At 41.2% G+C, this 21,510-nt stretch overlaps 1 protein-coding gene across 1 annotated transcript; it reads right to left on the bottom strand.

Annotated features, from left to right (window-relative positions):
* Window positions 1-8,143: 8,143 nt before the first annotated feature.
* LOC121578735 lies at window positions 8,144-19,399 on the bottom strand. Its single transcript, XM_041893128.2, has 3 exons — window positions 19,350-19,399; window positions 11,943-12,092; window positions 8,144-10,506 (listed from the first exon to the last, which is right to left on the bottom strand). Exons 2-3 carry the CDS (start codon window positions 12,088-12,090, stop codon window positions 9,344-9,346), a joined length of 1,311 nt encoding a protein of 436 aa, XP_041749062.1. The 5' UTR covers window positions 12,091-12,092; window positions 19,350-19,399; the 3' UTR covers window positions 8,144-9,343.
* Window positions 19,400-21,510: the final 2,111 nt, after the last annotated feature.

Genomic DNA, 21,510 nt, shown 5'->3' with positions numbered 1-21,510 from the left:
CTCTAAAACGGCTTATGGTAGAGAAAGGAACACTCAATTCTCTGGCAACAGCTCCTGCAGTCAGCATGCCAATTGCACGCTCCCTCAAAACTTGAGACATCTGTGGCATTATGTTGTGTGACAAAACTGCACATTTTAGAGTGGCCTTTTATTGTCCCCAGCACAAGGTGTAATGATCATGCTGTTTAACAATCTTCTTAATATGCCACACCTGTCAGGTGGATGGATTATCTTGGCAAAGGAGAAATGCTCACTAACAGGGATGTAAACAAATTTGTGCACAAAATTTGAGATAAGTAAGCTTTTTGTGCATATAGAACATTTCTGGGATATTTTATTTATATGAAACATGGGACCAACACTTTACATGTTGCATTTATATTTTTGTTCAGTGTAGTTTAATAACAACATTAAGGATATGAAAATGGCCAAGGAAAGTGATATTACAGTACATTATTATACTGCACTGGCCTGGACTGTTGACATCTTGTTGGCAATGTTACATTTAGTTCCATAAGACCATTGTAAACATAATACACCAATATATATTCTCTGAGGCCCAGTTATGTGTTGGCTCCGCTGCTTCATATGTCCCAAGAGCTCTTGTGATCCCCTGGTTGAAGACAAGTCCTTCAGATTCTGTAACAAGAAGCTCTTGTCCCTTAGCAAAGTCCAGCATGAAGAGAGTCTAGAGCCAGGGACTGTCTGTATGTTAGTGTGTGCGCATGTTGGGATATGTACAGTGCCTTCAGAAAGTATTCCTACCAATTGACTTATTCCACATTTTGTTGTGTTACACAGCCTGAATTTAAAAAAATGGATGATTTTTTTTTATCTCACCCATACACACACAATACTCCACAATGACAAAGTGAAATCATGTTTTTAGAATTGTTTTGCAAATGTAATGAAAATGAAATACCGAAATATCTCATTTACATAAGTATTCACACTCAACTTTGTAGGAGCACCTTTGGCTGTGATTACAGCGGTGAGTCTTGTTAGGTAAGTCTCTAAGAGCTTTCCACACCTGGATTGTGCAAAATTTTTCCATTATTCTTTTCAAAAGTCTTCAAGCTCTGTCAAATTGGTTGTTGATCGTTGCTAGACAACCATTTTAGGTCTTGCCATAGATTTTCAAGTAGATTTAAGTCAAAACTGTAACTCGGCACTCAGGAACATTCACTGTCTTCTTGGTAAGCAACTCCAGTGTAGATTTGGCCTTGTGTTTTAGGTTGTTGCCCTGCTGCAGGGTGAATTAATCTCCCAGTGTCTGGTGGAAAGCATATTGAGCCAGGTTTTCCTCAAGGATTTTGCCTGTACTTCGCAACATTCCGTTTCTTTTTATTCCTGAAAAACTCCTCAGTCCTTAACGATTACAAGCATACCCATAACATGATGCAGCCACCACTATGCTTAAAAATATGGAGAGTGGTACTCAGTAATGTGTTGTATTGTATTTTCCCCAAACATAACACTTTGTATTCATTGCAAAAAGTTAATTGCTTTGCCACATTTTTTGTAGTAATACTTTAGTGCCTTGTGCAAACAGGATGCATCTTTTGGAATATTTTTTATTCTGTACAGACTTCCCTCTTTTCACTCTGTCAATTAGGTTAGTATTGTGGAGTAATTGTTGTTGATCCATCCTCAGTGTTCTCCTATCACAGCCATTCAACTCTGTAACTGTTTTAAAGTCACCATTGTCCTCATGGTGAAATCCCTGAGCAGTTTCCTTCCTCTCCGGCAACTGAGTTAGGAAGGACGCCTGTATCTTTGTAGTGACTGGGTGTATTGATACACCATCCAAAGAGTCATTAATAACTTCCCCATGCTCAAAGGGATATTAAATGACTGCTTTTTTTTTTTTTTACCCATCTATCAATAGGTGCACTTCTTTGCGAGGCATTGGAAACCTCCCTGGTCTTTGTGGTTGAAACTGTGTTTGAATCAATTTTGCTCAATTGAGGGACCTTACACATATTTGTATGTTTGGGGGACAGATATGGGGTAGTTATTTAAAAAGTTGTGTTTAACACTGCACACAGAGTGAGTCCATTTAACTTATGTGACTTGTTAAGAAAATTTCTACTCCTGAACTTTACGCTTGCCATAACAAAGCGGTTGAATACTTATTGACTCAAGACATTTCAGCTTTTCATTTGTAATTAATTTGGAGAAATGTCTAAAAACAATTTCACTTCCATATTATTGGTTATTGTGTGACCAAAAAATCTCAATTTAATACATTTTAAATTCAGGCTGTAACATTTGGAAAAAGTCGAGGGGTGTGAGTACTTTCTGAAGGCGCTGTATGTTCTGGCCTCTTGTCTGTGAGGTGAAGTGATAAAAGATCCCCCTATATCCCTGCCTGTCCCTGGTCTTGCATCCTTGTGTTTGTGTGCGTCTTGTCTGTGTTGTCTACTTTAAAGAACTGGGGCAGTGCCCTGCTTTGTTGGATGCGTTGTTGGTGTGTTCTGATGAGTATGTGCAGGATGATGCAGATCCCTGTGGGGTCTATTAAAAGCAAGACTGCTGTCCGGTGATATGGATACGAAGCAGAATATTATTATTATTGTTGGGTGGTGGTGGGTAACTGGTGGTGGTGGTGGTGATGATGATCATAATGGTGATGGTGATTATAATACCACTTTTAATGATGATTATAATGATGATTGTGTCTGGATGTTGGTGGCTGTGCACCCATCATTGTGCGAATACACACTGGTGTGCTTGTTGCTAGAGGATCATGAGATATGTTTTAATATACAATTAAAGACTGGTAAAACCAACATGCCTGTTTGATTTTCTTTTAGAAACACTGATGTACATTAACATGTCGTTTTAATGCATTTATTTGTTGGGGCTCAGAGTCCTTCGACAATATGCATGTGAAATGCTTGCGCAGACAATGTTTTAACAGAACTCATTACTAGAGAGCAGCTAGAATATATCAGAATGTACAGTATGAGAGATTGCCTGTGGAAGCTAATGCTTGCTGGCGTACATTCTGTGTCAAGGTGCATATTTCAGCTGAGATGTGCCAAATCCCTGCGTTGTGAAAGCCTCCCTGGCAAGCCAGAGACTATGTAGTCCCTTTGTTCCTCCCCTTTTCATGCTGAGGCATTTTTCAACTAGATGAATAAAAAGCTGAGAGTAACCTTGTGATGGATCACACTGTCTGAACACAAGACAACCTCACTGCAGGGGAGGGCCTTACTGTGCTGTATGCAGGGCTGATCCCTCACTCAATGGCTCTCTGTCTGCTGTTCATGAGAATGCCTGGCGATTGGAGAATGCCTTCTAAAAAAGGGCCAGCCCACTCATTTATTTTTAATGAAACCATTGTATAAAGTGAACGTCTGAAGCAAGAAGCAGCGGTTAGCCGGCTATTTGATATCGGTGCCGTTGTTGGAGGAAAGGTTATGCTTGTAGCGTGACATTACCTCATGCGCCATTATATGTGCTAATTGAGGGCCGATTGATTCCAGTTGCATCATTATTACAGAGGAGCTGTGGACCTGGCAACAGAGCAGAGCAACCGAGAGCCTTTGTTAATGTCAGTCAGTTAGACCCCAGGACAAGATCTCACTACTTCTCCTCTACAGTATAGTTCTCCTCTCACTCACCTATATTGGAGCAGACCATTTAACTTCACCTCAGGATAAGTTGTCCATTAAAATGGAAGGGATATTTTGCCTCACCATTTCATACAGGTAAATGTGGCACAGGTATGGGTGTAGTGTGAGCTGTTGGCTTCACTGTCCTCTAAGAACAGTGAGCTGATGTAAGTAGGGCTGTTCTCTCACAGGTACCATAACTAGTGACTCTGAATGAGCTGGAGAGAGCGCCTTCACTCTATCAAATCAAATGATGCCATAGACACGATGAGTAGACCACATACAGTGTGTGTTTGTGGCTAGAGTTTAGATCAGGAAGTAAATGAATACAGAGTAAACAAAGTGACCTTGAGAAAGATGACGAATGGAACTCGTCACAATGATAATATTTTGTTGAGTGTTATCTGCATGCACTCATGGTTTGAACAAAGGAACAGTCTGAACATAATCAGATTTTTGTAAATGTAGCCTCTGCAGGGCATATTCAAGTCCTTTGTACAAACAATTTAGCCCCGTTTTCAGCAGCAAAATGCTCTAATTCTTCAATATTTAAGGGGTGCCCTCCACAAACTGCTGTTTTCAGATCTCGCCATAGGTTTTGGATTTGATTCAGGTCTGGTATTTTCGTAGGCCACTCCAGAACAGTCCAGCATATCTTCTAACCCTTCCTGGGTGCTTTTTGATGTGTGTTTGAGGCCGTTGTCCTGCTGAAAGACCCACAATCTTCAATGGAGACCCAGTTTTTGGACACTTGGTTGAACAAAACACCTGATAATCTGCTGATTTCATGATGCCTTGTGCACGTTCAAGGCCCCTAGTACCAGAGGCGGCAAAGCGACCCCACAGCATTATCAAATCTGCCCCATCTTTGATTGTAGGGAGGGTGTTCTTTTCATTGAATGCTTAAAGGTGTTTTGGAGTGCAATGCTCAAACCAGTGTCCAAAAACAGTCTCTCTGTTGAAGGTAGTGGGTCTTCCAGTAAGACAACAAAAAAAACATGGTTCAAGAAGAAACACTGGACTGTTCTGGAGTGGCCAGTGATGAGTCCAGATCTGAATCACATCCAAAACCTATGGCGAGACAGCAGAATTAGAGCAGTTTGCTGCTGAAGAGTGGGCCAAATTGCCAGTAGAAAGGTGCAGCAAGTTCATTGATAGTGTTAGGTTCTAAGTTCTGGTACAAAATCCAGGACACCAAAGGAAGCTCAGACTACATTTATTACACCCAAACTGGATGCTACAGCTGCAAAGCACAACATACAATTGTTACGAACCCTGTGGCTTTAAACGTCTAGGGTGGATGGACAAGAGACCCGTAACATAATTCATGCAAATTAGAATCGTGACATGGAACAGTGAGAACAAAAACGACACGACAACCATAAACTACCGTCAAACATAAAAGGTTTATTTTTGAACACACGGTAAAGGTTTGGGGGAAAAGGGCTGAGCAGGACCCAAGAAATGAAACAATAGTGTATAACACCCCTAAACTGATCTTGCCTGCCTCAAGAACCGCTAAGCTACTGCTAATCATACAAAAATTACAGTGGGTGGTCCGCTCAGGTCTAACTAGTGTTTTTAGACTGTTTTCTTCCTACGGGTAATGTATGCCCAAGGGCAACTTGCTTAAATTCCCCTTTTCCCAGAAACACAAAGTTACCAAACAGAGTTACCAGCAAATGAGTGAATACACAAAACACCACAGTATCCATACTCACATACGGAAAATAGTCTAACAAAGTTACCAAACAGAGTAACCAGCAAATGAGTGAGTACACAGGACACCACAGTATCCATACTCACATACGGAAATAGTCTCTCACAAAGTTACCAAACAGAGTAACCAGCAAATGAGTGAGTACACAAAACACCACAGTATCCATACTCACATACGAAAATAGTCTCTCTCTACAAACACAACTGACTGGCTTTAAAACAATGGGATGTGTGATTGAAAAACCAGAAACAGATGGTGCAATGCAGAGGAATGTCCACTGATTGGTCCACCTCAGCAATCAGCAGACACCCCAACGACCACCAATCAGGAACATACAGGACACCTGTGATTAGGGCAGAAGGAGAGGAAAAACACAAAAAGACACAGGATACCTGTATCCGTAACAACAATTCTCACACGCATATATTTATACCTTCCGATTAGGCGGAGTCACTTCCTTGTACTGTATTTCTAGGATAAACAATCAGTCTCTGTTACTGGGCAAGAACTGAGTCTGTTCTTCCTATTGGTGTTATCGTGGCCCAGCATGAGTCCAGAATCTTAATGGGTAGGGATGTGAGATAAAACTACAGTTGGAGTATTGTTGGGATGGGCCCCTCTAGCCCCACCTCCCAGAGGTTTCTTCGTTCTTCAACTGTTGTGCTCACCTCGATGTTGAACTCTACGTCTCTCCCTGCCCTAGTTCCACAGAAACTAGCCTGACCTTACCAGGAACTGAGACTCGACTGTGGCTCTACCTACTTCCTTAGAAATATTAATATACAGCAATAATGTATATGGACATAGAGAGACTTTCTGTACTTCCCCTTGCCGCTGCAATAACACTCTCCAGCTCCAACATCCTAACCAATAACAAGGTATTACTACTAATAAGCAGATTATGCAATTATTAACAGGCTCATTATACAACTAAAACAGCTCAAGTCAAATCATGTCCAACAATGGCTACAAGAAGCATTTGTAGAAGTTATTTTGGCCATAGACTGTGCAACCAAGTACTAGCTCTGGGGTGGCAATAATTCTGTCCATGCCATTTCTCTTTAATTTATCAATAAAAATTGTTAACTTAAGTTCTGCAATGTTAAAAATCAAATAACAGGGTGTGGAGACCTTTAAAAAAAAAACGTGTTTACATTTATTTTAGAAGAAATAGGGAATTATTTAAGAAAGGTGCAAGGGTGCCAATAGATTTGGCCGCAACTATACCTATAATAATGACATTTATGTATTTTTTATATATATATTTTTTTGTGCTCTTTTCTACATTGTAGAATAATAGTGAAGACATCAAAACTATGAAATAACACATATGGAATCATGTAGTAACCAAAAAAGTGTTAAACAAATCAAACTATATTTTATATATTTGAGATTCTTCAAAGTAGCCACCCTTTGCCTTGATCACAGCTTTGCACACTCTTGGCATTCTCTCAACCAGCTTCATGAGGTAGTCACCTGGAATGCATTTCAAATAACAGGTGTGTCTTGTTAAAAGTTAATTTGTGGAATGTATTTCCTTCTTAATGTGTTTGAGCCAATCAGTTGTGTTGTGACAAGGTAGGGGTGATATACAGAAGATGTTTGGTAAAAGACCAAGTCCATATTATGGCAAGAACAGCTCAAATAAGCAAAGAGAAACGACAGTCCATCATTACTTTAAGACATGAAGGTCAGTCAATACGGAACATTTCAAGAACTTTTAAAGTTTCTTCAAGTGCAGTCGCAAAAACCATCAAGCGCTATGATAAAACTGGCTCTCATGAGGACCGCCACAGGAAAGGAAGACCCAGAGTTACCTCTGCTGCAGAGGATAAGTTCATTAGCGTTACCAGCCTCAGAAATTGCAGCCCAAATAAATGCTTCACAGAGGTCAAGTAACAGACACATCTCAACATTAACTGTTCAGAGGAGACTGCGTGAATCAGGCCTTCATGGTCGAATTGCTGCAAAGAAACCACTACTAAAGGACACCAATTAGAAGAAGAGACTTGCTTGGGCCAAGAAACACGAGCAATGGACATTAGACCGGTGGAAATCTGATGAGTCCAAATTTGAGATTATTGGTTCCAACCGACGTTTCTTTGTGAGACGCAGAGTAGGTGAACGGATGATCTCCGCATGTGTGGTTCTCACCGTGAAGCATGGAGGAGGAGGTGTGATGGTGTGGGGGTGCTTTGCTGTTGACACTGTCTGTGATTTATTTAGAATTCAAGGCACACTTAACCAGCATGGCTATCACAGCATTCTGCAGCGATAAGCCATCCCATCTGGTTTGCGCTTAAATGGGACTATCATTTGTTTTTCAACAGGACAATGACCCAACACACCTCCAGGCTGTGTAAGGGCTATTTGACCAAGAAGGAGAGTGATGGAGTGCTGCATCAGATGACCTGGCCTCCACAATCACCCGACCTCAACCCAATTGAGATGGTTTGGGATGAGTTGGACCGCAGAGTGAAGGAAAAGCAGCCAACAAGTGCTCAGCATATGTGGGAACTCCTTCAAGACTGTTGGAAAAGCATTCCAGGTGAAGCTGGTTGAGAGAATGCCAAGAGTGTGCAAAGCTGTCATCAAGACAAAGTGTGGCTACTTTGAAGAATCTAAAATCTAAAATATATTTTGATTTGTTTAACACTTTTTGGTTACTACATGATTCCATATGTGTTATTTCATAGCTTTGATGTCTTCACTATTATTCTACAATGTAGAAAATAGTACAAAGAAAGAAAAACCCTTGAATGAGTAGGCGTATCCAAACTTTTGACTTTTACTGTATATTTCAATACCAATCTACATCCAGTGTCAGAGAGTTTAGAGAGTGAGCTCAGCCTCATTTTGTTCTGGGCTCCTGGCTGAATCATTATTCTGCGCTGTATCTGTCTGTACAGGTCTGAATACTTTGGCAGCAGGGAAGATGTAGCTAATTAGGCCTACCTGCTGTTGACTCAGTGTTTGCCCTCTGGCTCTCTCAAGGGGAGCACAACCTAAACGTTACTCCTTTGTTCAAAGAAATCCCCTCCAGCTCTTGTTTTAATGTACTGTATAGAATACACATTCTAGCCTGGGAGCTTCGGAGGTCTCTACGTTGTGAGCTGCCTGGGGTTGTTGCTGGCTGCAGGCTGCCCTCTGGTGTTGGCCTGGGTAATATCAGTGTCTCCAATTTTCCAATTGGCTCATTCATCCCCCCTCCTCTCCCCTGTAACTATTCCCCAGGTTGTTGCTGTTAATGAGAATGTGTTCTCAGTCAACTTACCTGGTAAAATAAAATAAAAAGGATCCTCTCTGGAGACATTTGAACCTGATGTTAGGAGGTATGTAGCATATGTCTGCGATGTGAGGCAGGGGACGGAACAGGGTTTATATATATCATTTCCCTGGTTCCTGTATGTGTCTCAGATGTTATTCAGCTCCCAGCTGTGCCTGTGATCAAGTGGAATCTAATTCCTGGACTGTAAACCCCTGAGTAAAGAGAAAGCTTTGTTGTTCTTTTATACTTAGCTACAGCCCAACGGCAGTAGTGTTGAGAGCCACTTTTTGGTAAGTGTACATTATAATCACTTACCTTTTGCTGTGGTAAGGTGAAGTCAGATAATCCCCAATCAAACTAATCTCAATCACACCCCAGATAACTGAACCCCCATGTACTGTTACTGTATTCCAATACTGTTTTAGCAAACTAATTATTAGGTTGCATGTCTATAGATCTGGCAAGCAAGCCTCAACCTGCCTTTTCAGCACTCCTCAGCAGCTTCCCAGAGATCACTCGGCACGCATGAATAGACAGTCACAGTCAAAAGGGGAATTGTTTACTTTATATCATTGACAGGTAGACCAGCTGTCTACATGTAATATTCATCTGATCCCACCACCGGACAATACCTAATTAATCCCTCTCAACACAATCCCATTCCCAAACCACACCTTAGTATCTAACACTACCCCATCCAGGTTTATTGTCCAGTACACTGACTTTATGCCGGTGTTACATTGACTGGGAGAGCCGTCTGTTGTCTGTGGCTTCTTTGGGTACAAACAATAAGATCTTCAAACTCCACTCCAGCATTGTCTCTATGTGCCTGATCAGTAGGATGTTCACACTGAGATTTAGAGGTAACACACAGACGGTGAGCAGACACACAAACCCTGTCATTACGTTTACCCCCAGGCAGGGAAAGCCCCACTGCCCCAGCCCCAGCCCACACTGGCTCTTGTAGGTAGAGTCTGTGTGTTCCTCCACAGTAGTACTGAGAGGCATGTCTCCCAGTCCTTTTGTCTCTTTGTGTTCCTGTAGTCTGTCTACTGACAAACACTCCCGCGATAAGTCGACAGGGTATCCATGGTGAGCCAGTGACAGCTGTATGTTTTCCCCGGAACATGGGCTGTGAAGGGAGCATCTGGACCATGTTGTCTCTGGGTCAACAGACTGTATGGCTGACACCGCTGACATCACAGGGTTCACAGCCTTACATGGCGCAGGGAATGTTTGTACGGGCAGTTGAATGTCAGTGCCATGTTCCTCCTTGTATGTCGTTGGGGGTGTGTGTGGGTCCGTCTCTGTGTGGGCCAGGTGTCGTCTGAGCAGGCCCAAGCCCACCGTCAACACCAGCAGGAGGGCCAAGGTCACGGTCAAGCAGGGCTCACTCAGAGCAGACAGGACGTTGTTGGGGAGGCTGGGAAGGCACAGAGTGAGGGAGCTGGTCCTCTCCATGCAGACCTTCACCCAAAGACTCCAGCTCTGACCCCCACAGATGCCACAGAGAACCCACACCAGCAGACAGCAGAGGAAGTATATGATGTGGGACAGACACTTTTCCTGGTCCTCTCTCCCTCCTCTCTGGGTGTCTGTTACCCTGCTCTGCCCATTCTCTACCTCCACTGTCACACTGTTGTGAGGTGCAGGAGCTTTAGAGCCCAGAGTTTTACTCTGTTCGTCTGCGTCTCCATCCACTGCTCTACCTCCACCACCATGGACCTGGAGCCACTGCAACTTCATGGCAGTCTCCACAGCAACAAGAGGAGTGGTCATCAGCAGCACCGCCCAGTAGGTGTGGCTGAGGAAGAGCAGGAAGCGCAGGGCGATGACATCAGTGGATATGGAAAACTGAGGTAGCCAGGGGTCTGCAAACCAGAGGACAACCAGGATAGCTGGGGGACAACAAAGACCAATCAATCAAATAGAGAAATGTGGATGATGGGACTAACAGCATGAGGATTGGGTCACTGAAGTAGGCCATAGGAGTGTAAAGAACTCCTATTTAAATGTAAGATCACTAAAGTTCATATTCAGTGATTAAGTGATTAACACAATGTTTAGCACATTAATATATTTTCCCTTTCTGTAATACACATGATTTCCAGTGTTTATGACACTGAAGGTGTGGGTTGATCGTCACTTGACGTGATACTGAATCTTATGGATTATTCTCATATCTGTTGATAGTGGTTGAGGCCAGACTGGATGTACAAGGACTGAGGACACACTGATTATTCACTGTTGTATTGTATTGATGACATCCTGTGAACACTGACAAAGTCACTGCCTTTTGTTTTTACATCCTACGAAGGGCCTGTCTCCAGGGGCATTTTCTCTTCTTCTGTGTTGGGTTTACAGGGTGCTTCTGTGCCCTGTTGGAACTTGTAATGAACCAGATTGGGGTCGTTCCACGAATAGAGTACATTTTGGGTAGTGTTCATTTCACCTAATTGTAACATTCTGTCATAACGAGCACATGTTCAATTTCATTAAAAAAACATGTTTTCCCATCTCAAATAGTTAAATAAAAAAAAGGACTATAGTAAGTGCCAATAAAGTGCATTAAAGTAAAACAGGATTAAGGTTTTCATCTTAAATCAGCCATAAATCCCCTTGTGACAGGGGGATTAGAAGCTTGTTGTGTGCAACAGGGAGGGTAATTGAATGCAAACTTCACAAAAAAATTTAAACATTTCTAGCCTGTCTATGTATGGGTAACAGTGCTGATGTCTTATGCTCGACCCGCTCAGTTTTCCACCACGAAACACCAGAAAAAGGCCAAAAAGAGTAGAAACAGCTCACCGGTTTTTACACTATGATTTGCCTATTACATGTTCAATGTTGCTTTTGAATTTTTCACCATATAGTTTCACCATATTAAAACAAGAATTCAGTTCACGTAACAGTGTTGACCTTAAAATGATGAACAAACACAAATGAATCACTAACCACATGAAATAAATAATAATCTTCAGAAATTACTTTGTCAAAGCAAGAACATGACTAGGGCATTACAATGATTGTGAAAACTTGGAGAAATAGTAGGCTTAAGTGGGTTAAAATCTTCCTAGAAGTCTGAGAAACATGACGAGGGACATTTCAAAATGCAGATTTTTGGCGCTTTAGCAAATCTTTATTCATATAAAGAATTTGATTTATTGTATACCAGGCTTTTAAAATTCAAAGGTGCAGAAAATGTACTCTATTCATGGACTTTAGCAACGACTGCTCTCCTTTCTGTTTTCCTTTAAAGTCTTATTACAAGGAAAAACAGGTAGTTCTAGCTCTGATGTACACAGCAGAAATAGGGTTAGAGATGGACACTTACTTGTGACTACGAGGTCTGTGAAGAGCAGCAGGCAGTTGCAGCAGAAGCTGACTGCACTTAGAGAAGCAGTGACCATGGGCAGGAAGAGAAGACTGCAGGCCAGTTTACACACACACACCACAGCCGCTCCCTCCAACACACCATCCATGGCTAACACAAAACAACACAGACAGAGGACTATATTACAAACCATTATTGGATTATGACTGGATTATTACTCTGGCTCTTCCCGTTGGAGCATACACTGATCACCACCCAAGTATTTTCACTAAATAGGACCTGGGTGTTGACTCTCTAGGATGCCTTTCAAAACAGAGTTTCAAGGGCAACATTCACTGTTTGAGACTGCATACTGTATGTGGTCCTCTGTAGCTCAGCTGGTAGAGCACGGCGCTTGTAACGCCAGGGTAGTGGGTTCGATCCCCGGGACCACCCATACACAAAAATGTATGCACGCATGACTGTAAGTCGCTTTGGATAAAAGCGTCTGCTAAGTGGCATATTATTATTATTACAAAACATAGCATCTAAACCCAATGTATTAGACCCCTGGAATAACTTAAAGTCCCAATGCAGCCATTTTTATCTCAATATCATATATTTGATGTGTAACAATTTAGTACCTTACTGTAATAATTTTCCATTAAAATGGTCAAGAATAAACAAAAATAGCTTTTTAGCAAAAAACTATTTCTCAAGCAATAGTTTTGCAAGGACTGTCTGGTGGTCTAAGTGGGGAGGGGAAAACTGAAAAAAATAACAAGCTGTTATTGGCAGAGAGGTTTGGAACTGTCTTTGTTATTGGTCTATTAAAACATATACCGCCTGGTGACACCAGGCAAGCCAAAACTCCACCCATGCACAACTTGCTGATTAGAAGGTTCTGTGTAGATTCTATTTTCAACCAGAAACTATCAGGAAATAACACTGATAAAATGTTTTCACACTTTTACAGTGTTAGGGCTCTATTCAATCTGTATCGCTGAAGTGTTACAGATAGCGCTCTAGAAATGTAACGGTAATTTCCTATTGAGCCGACATCTGCAGCGTTTACTGCTGTGAATGCAGTCTCCGCTTTTAATTTCAATCACTCTTTAAAGCTGTATTTCTGCGATACGGATTGAATAGAGCCCTTAGTTTTATCAGCTGTTGTACAATATGATACAAACAACAGGAAAAACAGAATTTTGATTGCAGTGGGCCTTTAAACTAACTCAAGACCCATCATGTGAAATACTGTAGCGAATATATGCAAGCAATACTTTAAAAGATAATATTATGTTGTCATCCAAATGATGTTGATCTGCTGCACCAGATCAATATTTATTTGTGTAAATTAGCATTGAACCATGGCCTTCTCAGCCAACCATGAATGTTTTTGGTCACTGAAACGTCAATAGACAGCAATGAGATCAGTGTATGATTTTTTAGGTAGGTTTTTGGCCTTTAAACTTTTGAGATACATAACAAACTTAAAGTATTATCATTTTATTTCGATCATCTGTAATAAGGGTATGGTTAGGGTACACTATTGTTACCGGGGGTACAAAAATATAAAAATACACTAAATGTACCTTCAGAAGTACACATAATCTCACATGGTACTCTTCGGGAACTTTTAGGGTACATGTGCAGATAATTTTGTATAATGGTACATTTTTGTACCCAATATTCTGAATGTAAAGGTACAATCATCACACCACGCCCATCATTATCATATTTCCCAGCATGCTCTATTGCAGGTAGAAATGTTTGCATGCACATTGATTGATTGATCTTATGCTACACAAAGATAAATAACATGCATCTAATGAGATGGTTGTTCCTGTTTAAATGGTTTATATAGTCTAATATATATATATTTTCCCCAACTTGGCAGTCATTGCGGGTGATTAAAAGTAAAACATTTGGGATATCCTAACTCTGGCTGGATTCCAATAGGAATTACATATATATTTGCAAGCCAGCATAATGTGACGATGTGGCCTGCAAACCAGGAGTTTCAGACCACTGTGTTGGGGTTAAACTAGACTGTCAAAGTATGATATACAGTATGTAATGTATTGTCATGAGTTTAATTTCAAAGATAAAATATTCACTTAGGAACTCACTTGATGAAGGCTACAGGACTGAAAGCAATTGAATGCAACAACCATGTCTCTGTCACTAGCAAACTAAGTCATGGGTGGTACTATTAATTATAAAATGAACATGAAATGCAACCTGGGATATATGCAAATAAGGTTTTACACCCTACAGTGTTAAAACAACACACCAAAACCCTTTTAGAGGAACATTTTTGCAACTTAAAATGAGCTTTGTCACTGTGGTGGTAACCTAAAAAGGCACATTTGTACCTTTTCCAAAGGTACGCTTTGTACCTGTACCATCTTGTCGCTAAGGTACACTACTGGCTCTTTTAAAGTACGAACTGCAAGGGTACAACTATATACCTACAACTAAAGGTACAAAAGGATGTACCTTATGGCAGTGGTTCTCAAACCTCTCCTCGGGGACCCACAGATGCTTCACAATTTTGTTGTAGCCCCATTGTTCCCCTCTAATCAGGGACTGATTTAGACCTGGGACACCAGGTGGGTGCAATGAATTATCATGTAGAACAGAAAACCAGCAGGCTGCAGACCTCGTACGGTAAGAGTTGAATACCCCTGCACTACAGTGACAAGCGTTTGTAGCCCTTTAAGAACAAATCTAAACCTTTATTTCTGAGGGTGTAGTTTCACTATCTTTTACTTAGCATGTGCACAAAAACTAAACTCATCCACTATGTAAATGCAGGGGCGTCAATTAGGTATGGCAGAGTATGGCAGTCACCATTCCTTAACTAACTATTTAAAATAGGCTACAGAAATCATTCCAATCCTGATTAAACAGAACAAAGCCTATGACCTTATGCATTACTGCCCCACAGTGGCAAGAAGTGACATCCCCAAAAACACTAAAACTATATAACACATAAATGGCTCATAGCGTCCCACGCATAGGCTACTTTATGTCTGCAACTCTACATTTTAAACAAATGTATCTAAAAATGAAATAGTTAAAAAAACATATAAAGTGGATCTGAAAACTAACTGAATCTAAACTGAACTTCAAATAAAAATCTTAAAACTAATAGAAATGAAAACTAATATAAAAACACAAAACTATAATAACTTTGCTTCCCACTAAACATACACAGAACATGGGTGCCATGTTCTCAAAATAAGATATTCATGTTCTAGACACGTTTTATGGGAACATAATCCCATTCCTCAGGATGTTGCAAAGAAACTTTCTCCCAAGAAATGTGGCCAAGCACATCAAGACTCTGATTGGTGAACGACAGATCCATTTACAGCTCTTTGTCTGTTTTCAGTCTTTTCAACTGGCATATTTGACAAACATATTTACATTGTGCTTGCTCATTTATACAGTAGTTATTATTTACATGTCCCCACCTGGGATTTGAACTCACAACCTCTTGGTGCACAGCATTCTGATCTTGCTACGCCACCATCTCTGTGTCAATGTCACGTTCGTTTACAGACGGGTCAGACCAAGGCGCAGCGTGATATACGTACATGTTTATTGAAATGAATAAACAACCAACAAAACGTGAAGTCCAAGGCAGCACAACAAACCTCACACGGAACAAGATCCCACAACCCACTAGTGCCAATAGGCTGCCTAAGTATGGTCCCCAATCAGAGACAACGAGCGACAGCTGCCTCTGATTGGGAACCACACCGGCCAACATAGATCTAGACATACTAGATCTAAACATAGAAAATGCAACATAGAAAATCACAACAAGGAATATACACACCCTGACTCAACATATAAGCGTCCTCTGAGTCAGGGCGTGACAGTCAATTAACAGTTAATCTGACTATTCTCGCATCATTGATTTGATTTACTAATTTAAAGGCAATTTTAGGGCTTTTTGTATGGTTTTCTAATGTTTGTGGGGCATATTACCCTGTTTTAATGTCACTCTTGAATCGCTATGATCAATAAAATCATTTTCCTTGAGTGTACTTTTAACAGAGCTGATGTTTACTTCAAAGTGCATTCACTCTATTGCTTTCGCCTAACCAGTTGTTTCATATCTACACAAGTGCCTCGGGATAAGGGGTTAGGGTTTGCTTCTGGACAGGGCATGGGTGTACTGGCCCAATAATCACACATCCAAGACAGTACTTAGGGTGTTTGTCATTGGTGCTGGTCTCCTGGGTTTGAGACCCACTAGGGGAGTCACACTGCACTCACTTTCTTAGCAATATACAGTCCCAGTCAAAAGTTTGGACACACCTACTCATTCAAGGTTTTTCTTAATTTTTTACTATTTTCTACATTGTAGAATAATAGCGAAGACATCAAAACTATGAAATAACACATATGGAATCATGTCGTAAACAAAAAACTGTTAAACAAATCAAAATATATTTTATATTTGAGATTCTTCAAAGTAGCCACCCTTTGCCTTGATGACAGCTTTGCACACTCTTGGCATTCTCTCAACCAGCTTCATGAGGTAGTCACCTGGAATGCATTTCAATTAACAGGTGTGCCTTGTTAAAAGTTAATTATCATGTGTTTTTCAACAGGACAATGACCCTGACACCTCCAGGCTGTGTAAGGGCTATTTTATGTCTACACTATTATTCTACAATGTAGAAAATAGTAAAAAAATAAAGAAAAACCCTTGAATGAGTAGGTGTGTCCAAACTTTTGACTGGTACTGTATGTTAATGTCATTATTTGGAAGCAGTTACAACACCCCTAACAGATCTAATTTAAATGAGTTTCTCATTGAAAGATGGGAATCTGTAGGATTTCCCCTTGAGCACAAATTATGACCACATTTCCACAACCATTCTTGACTCTGTGTATCATGCAGCCCTTTGTTTTGTCACCAATCAGAGACGTCTAACTCACCATTGTGATCTCTACAGTGACGTCACTAGCAACACGCAGGCTAAAACACTGGTACATTCTTATTTATAAGGCCATTTTAGGAAAACGTTCATTTTATCTATCCTCTGTTCTAGCTCAAAATGAAAGCTCATGGTGTGATGTTAAGACTAGTGTGACATCAACAGGTGACTCACTTCAGGATTCTAGAGGGGATGTGTTGTTGTCAGTATCACATCATCACTGGACAGCTATAATGACTTTGTACTCTTCTGAGATGGTTCTATCAATCTCACTGTCCGGTTGTTGACTGTTGAAGGTACAACAACACCGTGGTTCACAAACTGAGGGGCGCAGTGGTTCAACAGGGGGTGCGCGGGGGAAACATGTTTATTTCGAATACCCTTTTATAAACAATGGCAAAACTGCCATGTTGATCTGAGCCTTGCTGTTGGAAAACTACAATAGTGTCCGACTTTCGGCTGTAGCAGATGCACCTACCCCAACTTCACTCCTCGACTTTCGTCTACAGTCGGTTGCTTTAGCCTTACCACTTAAACACGCCCAATATCTGAGATGCTGCTCGTGGTAACCTCATCTCGCTGAGTCTACCTTGAAATTATGAAGTCAATCATAATGAGACCCAGCAGATTCAGAAGCTTGAAAACCACATTAGAAGAAAAAAAGTTTGAAAACCCCATTAAAACCCTCATTTGATTTTTGCCCCCCAAAAAACTAAAACTGAACATAATCAATGGTGGTTTTTATTTTATTTTAGTCAAAGATAATAGTTTCAGTATAATTGTATTTTTTCAAAAGGGTTTGTTAATTATTTAATTTCCGTTTATTAAATCATTTTTTCGTGATTTTTTTCGATTTTCATTTCAGTTTTCGTTTAAAATAATAGGCTTAGTGGGACATTGATGGAATATTCTCCTAACCCACATAAAACTGGACACATGAATGCCCATGCAATGTTCCCATGAAACGTGTCTAGAACATTAATATCTTATATTCTGAGAACATGACAACCATGTTCTGTGTATGTTTGGTGGAATGTTAATGTATATTCTCCTAACCTTCTGAAAACTGGACACAGGAATGTTCTTGCAACGTTCCCATGAAACATGTCTAGAACATTGATATCTTATATTCTGAGAACATGGCAACCATGTTCTACAGTGCTATGAAAAAGTATTTGCCCCCTTTCTAATTTTCTCTACTTTTGCATATTGGTGATACTGAATGATCAGATCTTCAACCAAAACCTAATATTAGATAAAGGGAACTTAAGTGAACAAATAACACAACAATTACATATTTATTTCATAAACAAAGTTATGCAACACCCAATTCCCCTGTGTGAAAAAGTAATTGCCCCCTTACACTCAATAACGGGTTGTGCCACCTTTAGCTGCAATGACTCCAATCAAATGCTTCCTGTAGTTGTTGATCAGTGTCTCACGTTGCTGTGGAGGAATTTTGGCACACTCTTCCATGCAGAACTGCTTTAACTAGTCGCTCTAGATAACAGCATCTGCTAAATGATGTAAATGTAAATGTTAACTCAGTGACGTGTGGGTTTTCAAGCATGAACTGCTCGTTTCAAGTCCTGTCACAACATCTCAATTGGGATTAGGTCTGGACTTTGACTAGGCCATTCCAAAACTTCCAATTTGTTGCTTTTTAGCAATTTTCATGTAGACTTGATGGTGTGTTTTGGATCATTGTCTTGCTGCATGACCCAGCTGCGCTTCAGCTTCAGCTCACAAACGGATGGTCTGACATTCTCCTGTAGAATTCTCTGATACAGAGCAGAATTCATGGTTCCTTCTATTAAGGCAAGTCGTCCAGGTCCTGAGGCAGTAAAGCATCCCCAAACCATCACACCACCACCACCATGCTTGACCTTTAGTATGATGTTCTTACTGTGGAATGCAGTGTTTGGTTTTCGCCAGGCATTACTGGAACCATGTAATCACGTTCTGGGTAAGCTATGTTTGACATTAAGGGAATGGTCTCTTAGACACAGTCCTTGCACATCATGGGAAGATTCCTATGAAAACGCTAGGTAATGACCTAATGAGACTCGTAAGGAACGTTCTCTAGTTTTGTTGTTAGCTGGGATCTCACTCTCCATTGAATACAGGCGGTTGATGTCAACATCCCTCATCTAATATTCAAAAATGTTGTTGTAACTTTGCGATACCCTAGGTTTAGCTGAAATGACGCCACTGTGCAAATGTCATGAGAACTCTTGCACGCAAACATGTCTGACTTGTTTTGAGTTATACCTCACTGCCAGTTTCTGTCTTTATGCAAACTAACACTCAAGCCCATCTCCACCATCTTAAGTCCTAATAGCAATCAAACAGATTAGTCTAAGTTACAGCCCACGGCAATGCATAGTGGTGGTCGGTCAATGATCCCAATTCAGTCAAGGAGTGAGTTAGCATTAAAATAGTTGTGAAGTTTGAATTAGTGCCTTACCTGTGCACACAGGCGCCTCCAGCAGCACAGCACGTCAGTGTGAGCTAAACAGCTCTCATCCCTTCTATGCACCCCCCCAAGCCCCTCCCCCTGTGGGACATGTTCAGGCCAGGGGGGCAGGGTTCCGGTCTGTGCTCAGAGGGCACTTTCGGTACTGCATTTTAGCTGAAGCCAAGCCCAAAAGGACAATTCCGATAGACTGCCCCATTGTAATAATATTCACCCAATGTCTGCCATCCTTTTGGATGTAGACGTGCCCTACAGGACGTCTACAGCGCCCGGTGTCACAGAAGATCATCAAGGACCTCAGCCACCCGAGCCACGACCTGTTTACCCCGCTACCATCTAGAATCTAGAAGGCGGAGACAGTGCAGGTGCTGGGACCGAGAGACTGAAAAACAGCTTCTATCTCCAGGCCATCAGACTGTTAAATAGTCACCACTAACCACTAGTCTGACCTCTGCCCAGTACTCTGCACCTTAGAGACTGCTGCCTTATGTACATAGTCATTGAACACTGGTCACTTTAATCATGTTAACATACTGTTTTACCCACCTCAAATGTAAATACTGTATTCTAGTCAAGGTTCATCCTATATAACTACTGCTGTACACACATTTTCTATTCATATACTGTCCATACTGTCTATACACACCATCATATACATAAATATACAGTGGGGGAAAAAAGTATTTAGTCAGCCACCAACTGTGCATGTTCTCCCACTTAAAAAGATGAGAGAGGCCTGTAATTTTCATCATAGGTACACGTCAACTATGACAGACAAAATGAGATTTTTTTTTCCAAAAAATCACATTGCAGGATTTTTTATGAATTTATCTGCAAATTATAGTGGAAAATAAGTATTTGGTCACCTACAAACAAGCAAGATTTCTGGCTCTCACAGACCTGTAACTTCTTCTTTAAGAGGCTCCTCTGTCCTCCACTCGTTACCTGTATTAATGGCACCTGTTTGAACTTGTTATCAGTATAAAAGACACCTGTCCACAACCTCAAACAGTCACACTCCAAACTCCACTATGGCCAAGACCAAAGAGCTGTCAAAGGACACCAGAAACAAAATTGTAGACCTGCACCAGGCTGGGAAGACCGAATCTGCAATAGGTAAGCAGCTTGGTTTGAAGAAATCAACTGTGGGAGCAATTATTAGGAAATGGAAGACATACAAGACCACTGATAATCTCCCTCGATCTGGGGCTCCACGCAAGATCTCACCCCGTGGGGTCAAAATGATCACAAGAACGGTGAGCAAAAATCCCAGAACCACACGGGGGGACCTAGTGAATGACCTGCAGAGAGCTGGGACCAAAGTAACGAAGCCTACCATCAGTAACACACTACGCCGCCAGGGACTCAAATCCTGCAGTGCCAGACGTGTCCCCCTGCTTAAGCCAGTACATGTCCAGGCCCGTCTGAAGTTTGCTAGAGTGCATTTGGATGATCCAGAAGAGGATTGGGAGAATGTCATATGGTCAGATGAAACCAAAATAGAACTTTTTGGTAAAAACTCAACTCGTCGTGTTTGGAGGACAAAGAATGCTGAGTTGCATTCAAAGAACACCATACCTACTGTGAAGCATGGGGGTGGAAACATCATGCTTTGTGGCTGTTTTTCTGCAAAGGGACCAGGACGACTGATCCGTGTAAAGGAAAGAATGAATGGGGCCATGTATCGTGAGATTTTGAGTGAAAACCTCCTTCCATCAGCAAGGGCATTGAAGATGAAACGTGGCTGGGTCTTTCAGCATGACAATGATCCCAAACACACCGCCCGGGCAACGAAGGAGTGGCTTCGTAAGAAGCATTTCAAGGTCCTAGAGTGGCCTAGCCAGTCTCCAGATCTCAACCCCATAGAAAATCTTTGGAGGGAGTTGAAAGTCTGTGTTGCCCAGCGACAGCCCCAAAACATCACTGCTCTAGAGGAGATCTGCATGGAGGAATGGGCCAAAATACCAGCAACAGTGTTTGAAAACCTTGTGAAGACTTACAGAAAACGTTTGACCTGTGGCACTGCCAACAAAGGGTATATAACAAAGTATTGAGAAACTTTTGTTATTGACCAAATACTTATTTTCCACCATAATTTGCAAATAAATTCATTAAAAATCCTACAATGTGATTTTCTGGATTTTATTTTCTC

The sequence above is a fragment of the Coregonus clupeaformis genome, chromosome 12 (assembly GCF_020615455.1).
Source record: "Coregonus clupeaformis isolate EN_2021a chromosome 12, ASM2061545v1, whole genome shotgun sequence".
Classification (NCBI taxonomy): Eukaryota; Metazoa; Chordata; class Actinopteri; order Salmoniformes; family Salmonidae; genus Coregonus; species Coregonus clupeaformis.
Note: the sequence above shows the minus strand (reverse complement) of the source record. Positions and strands in the feature narration are given on the sequence as shown.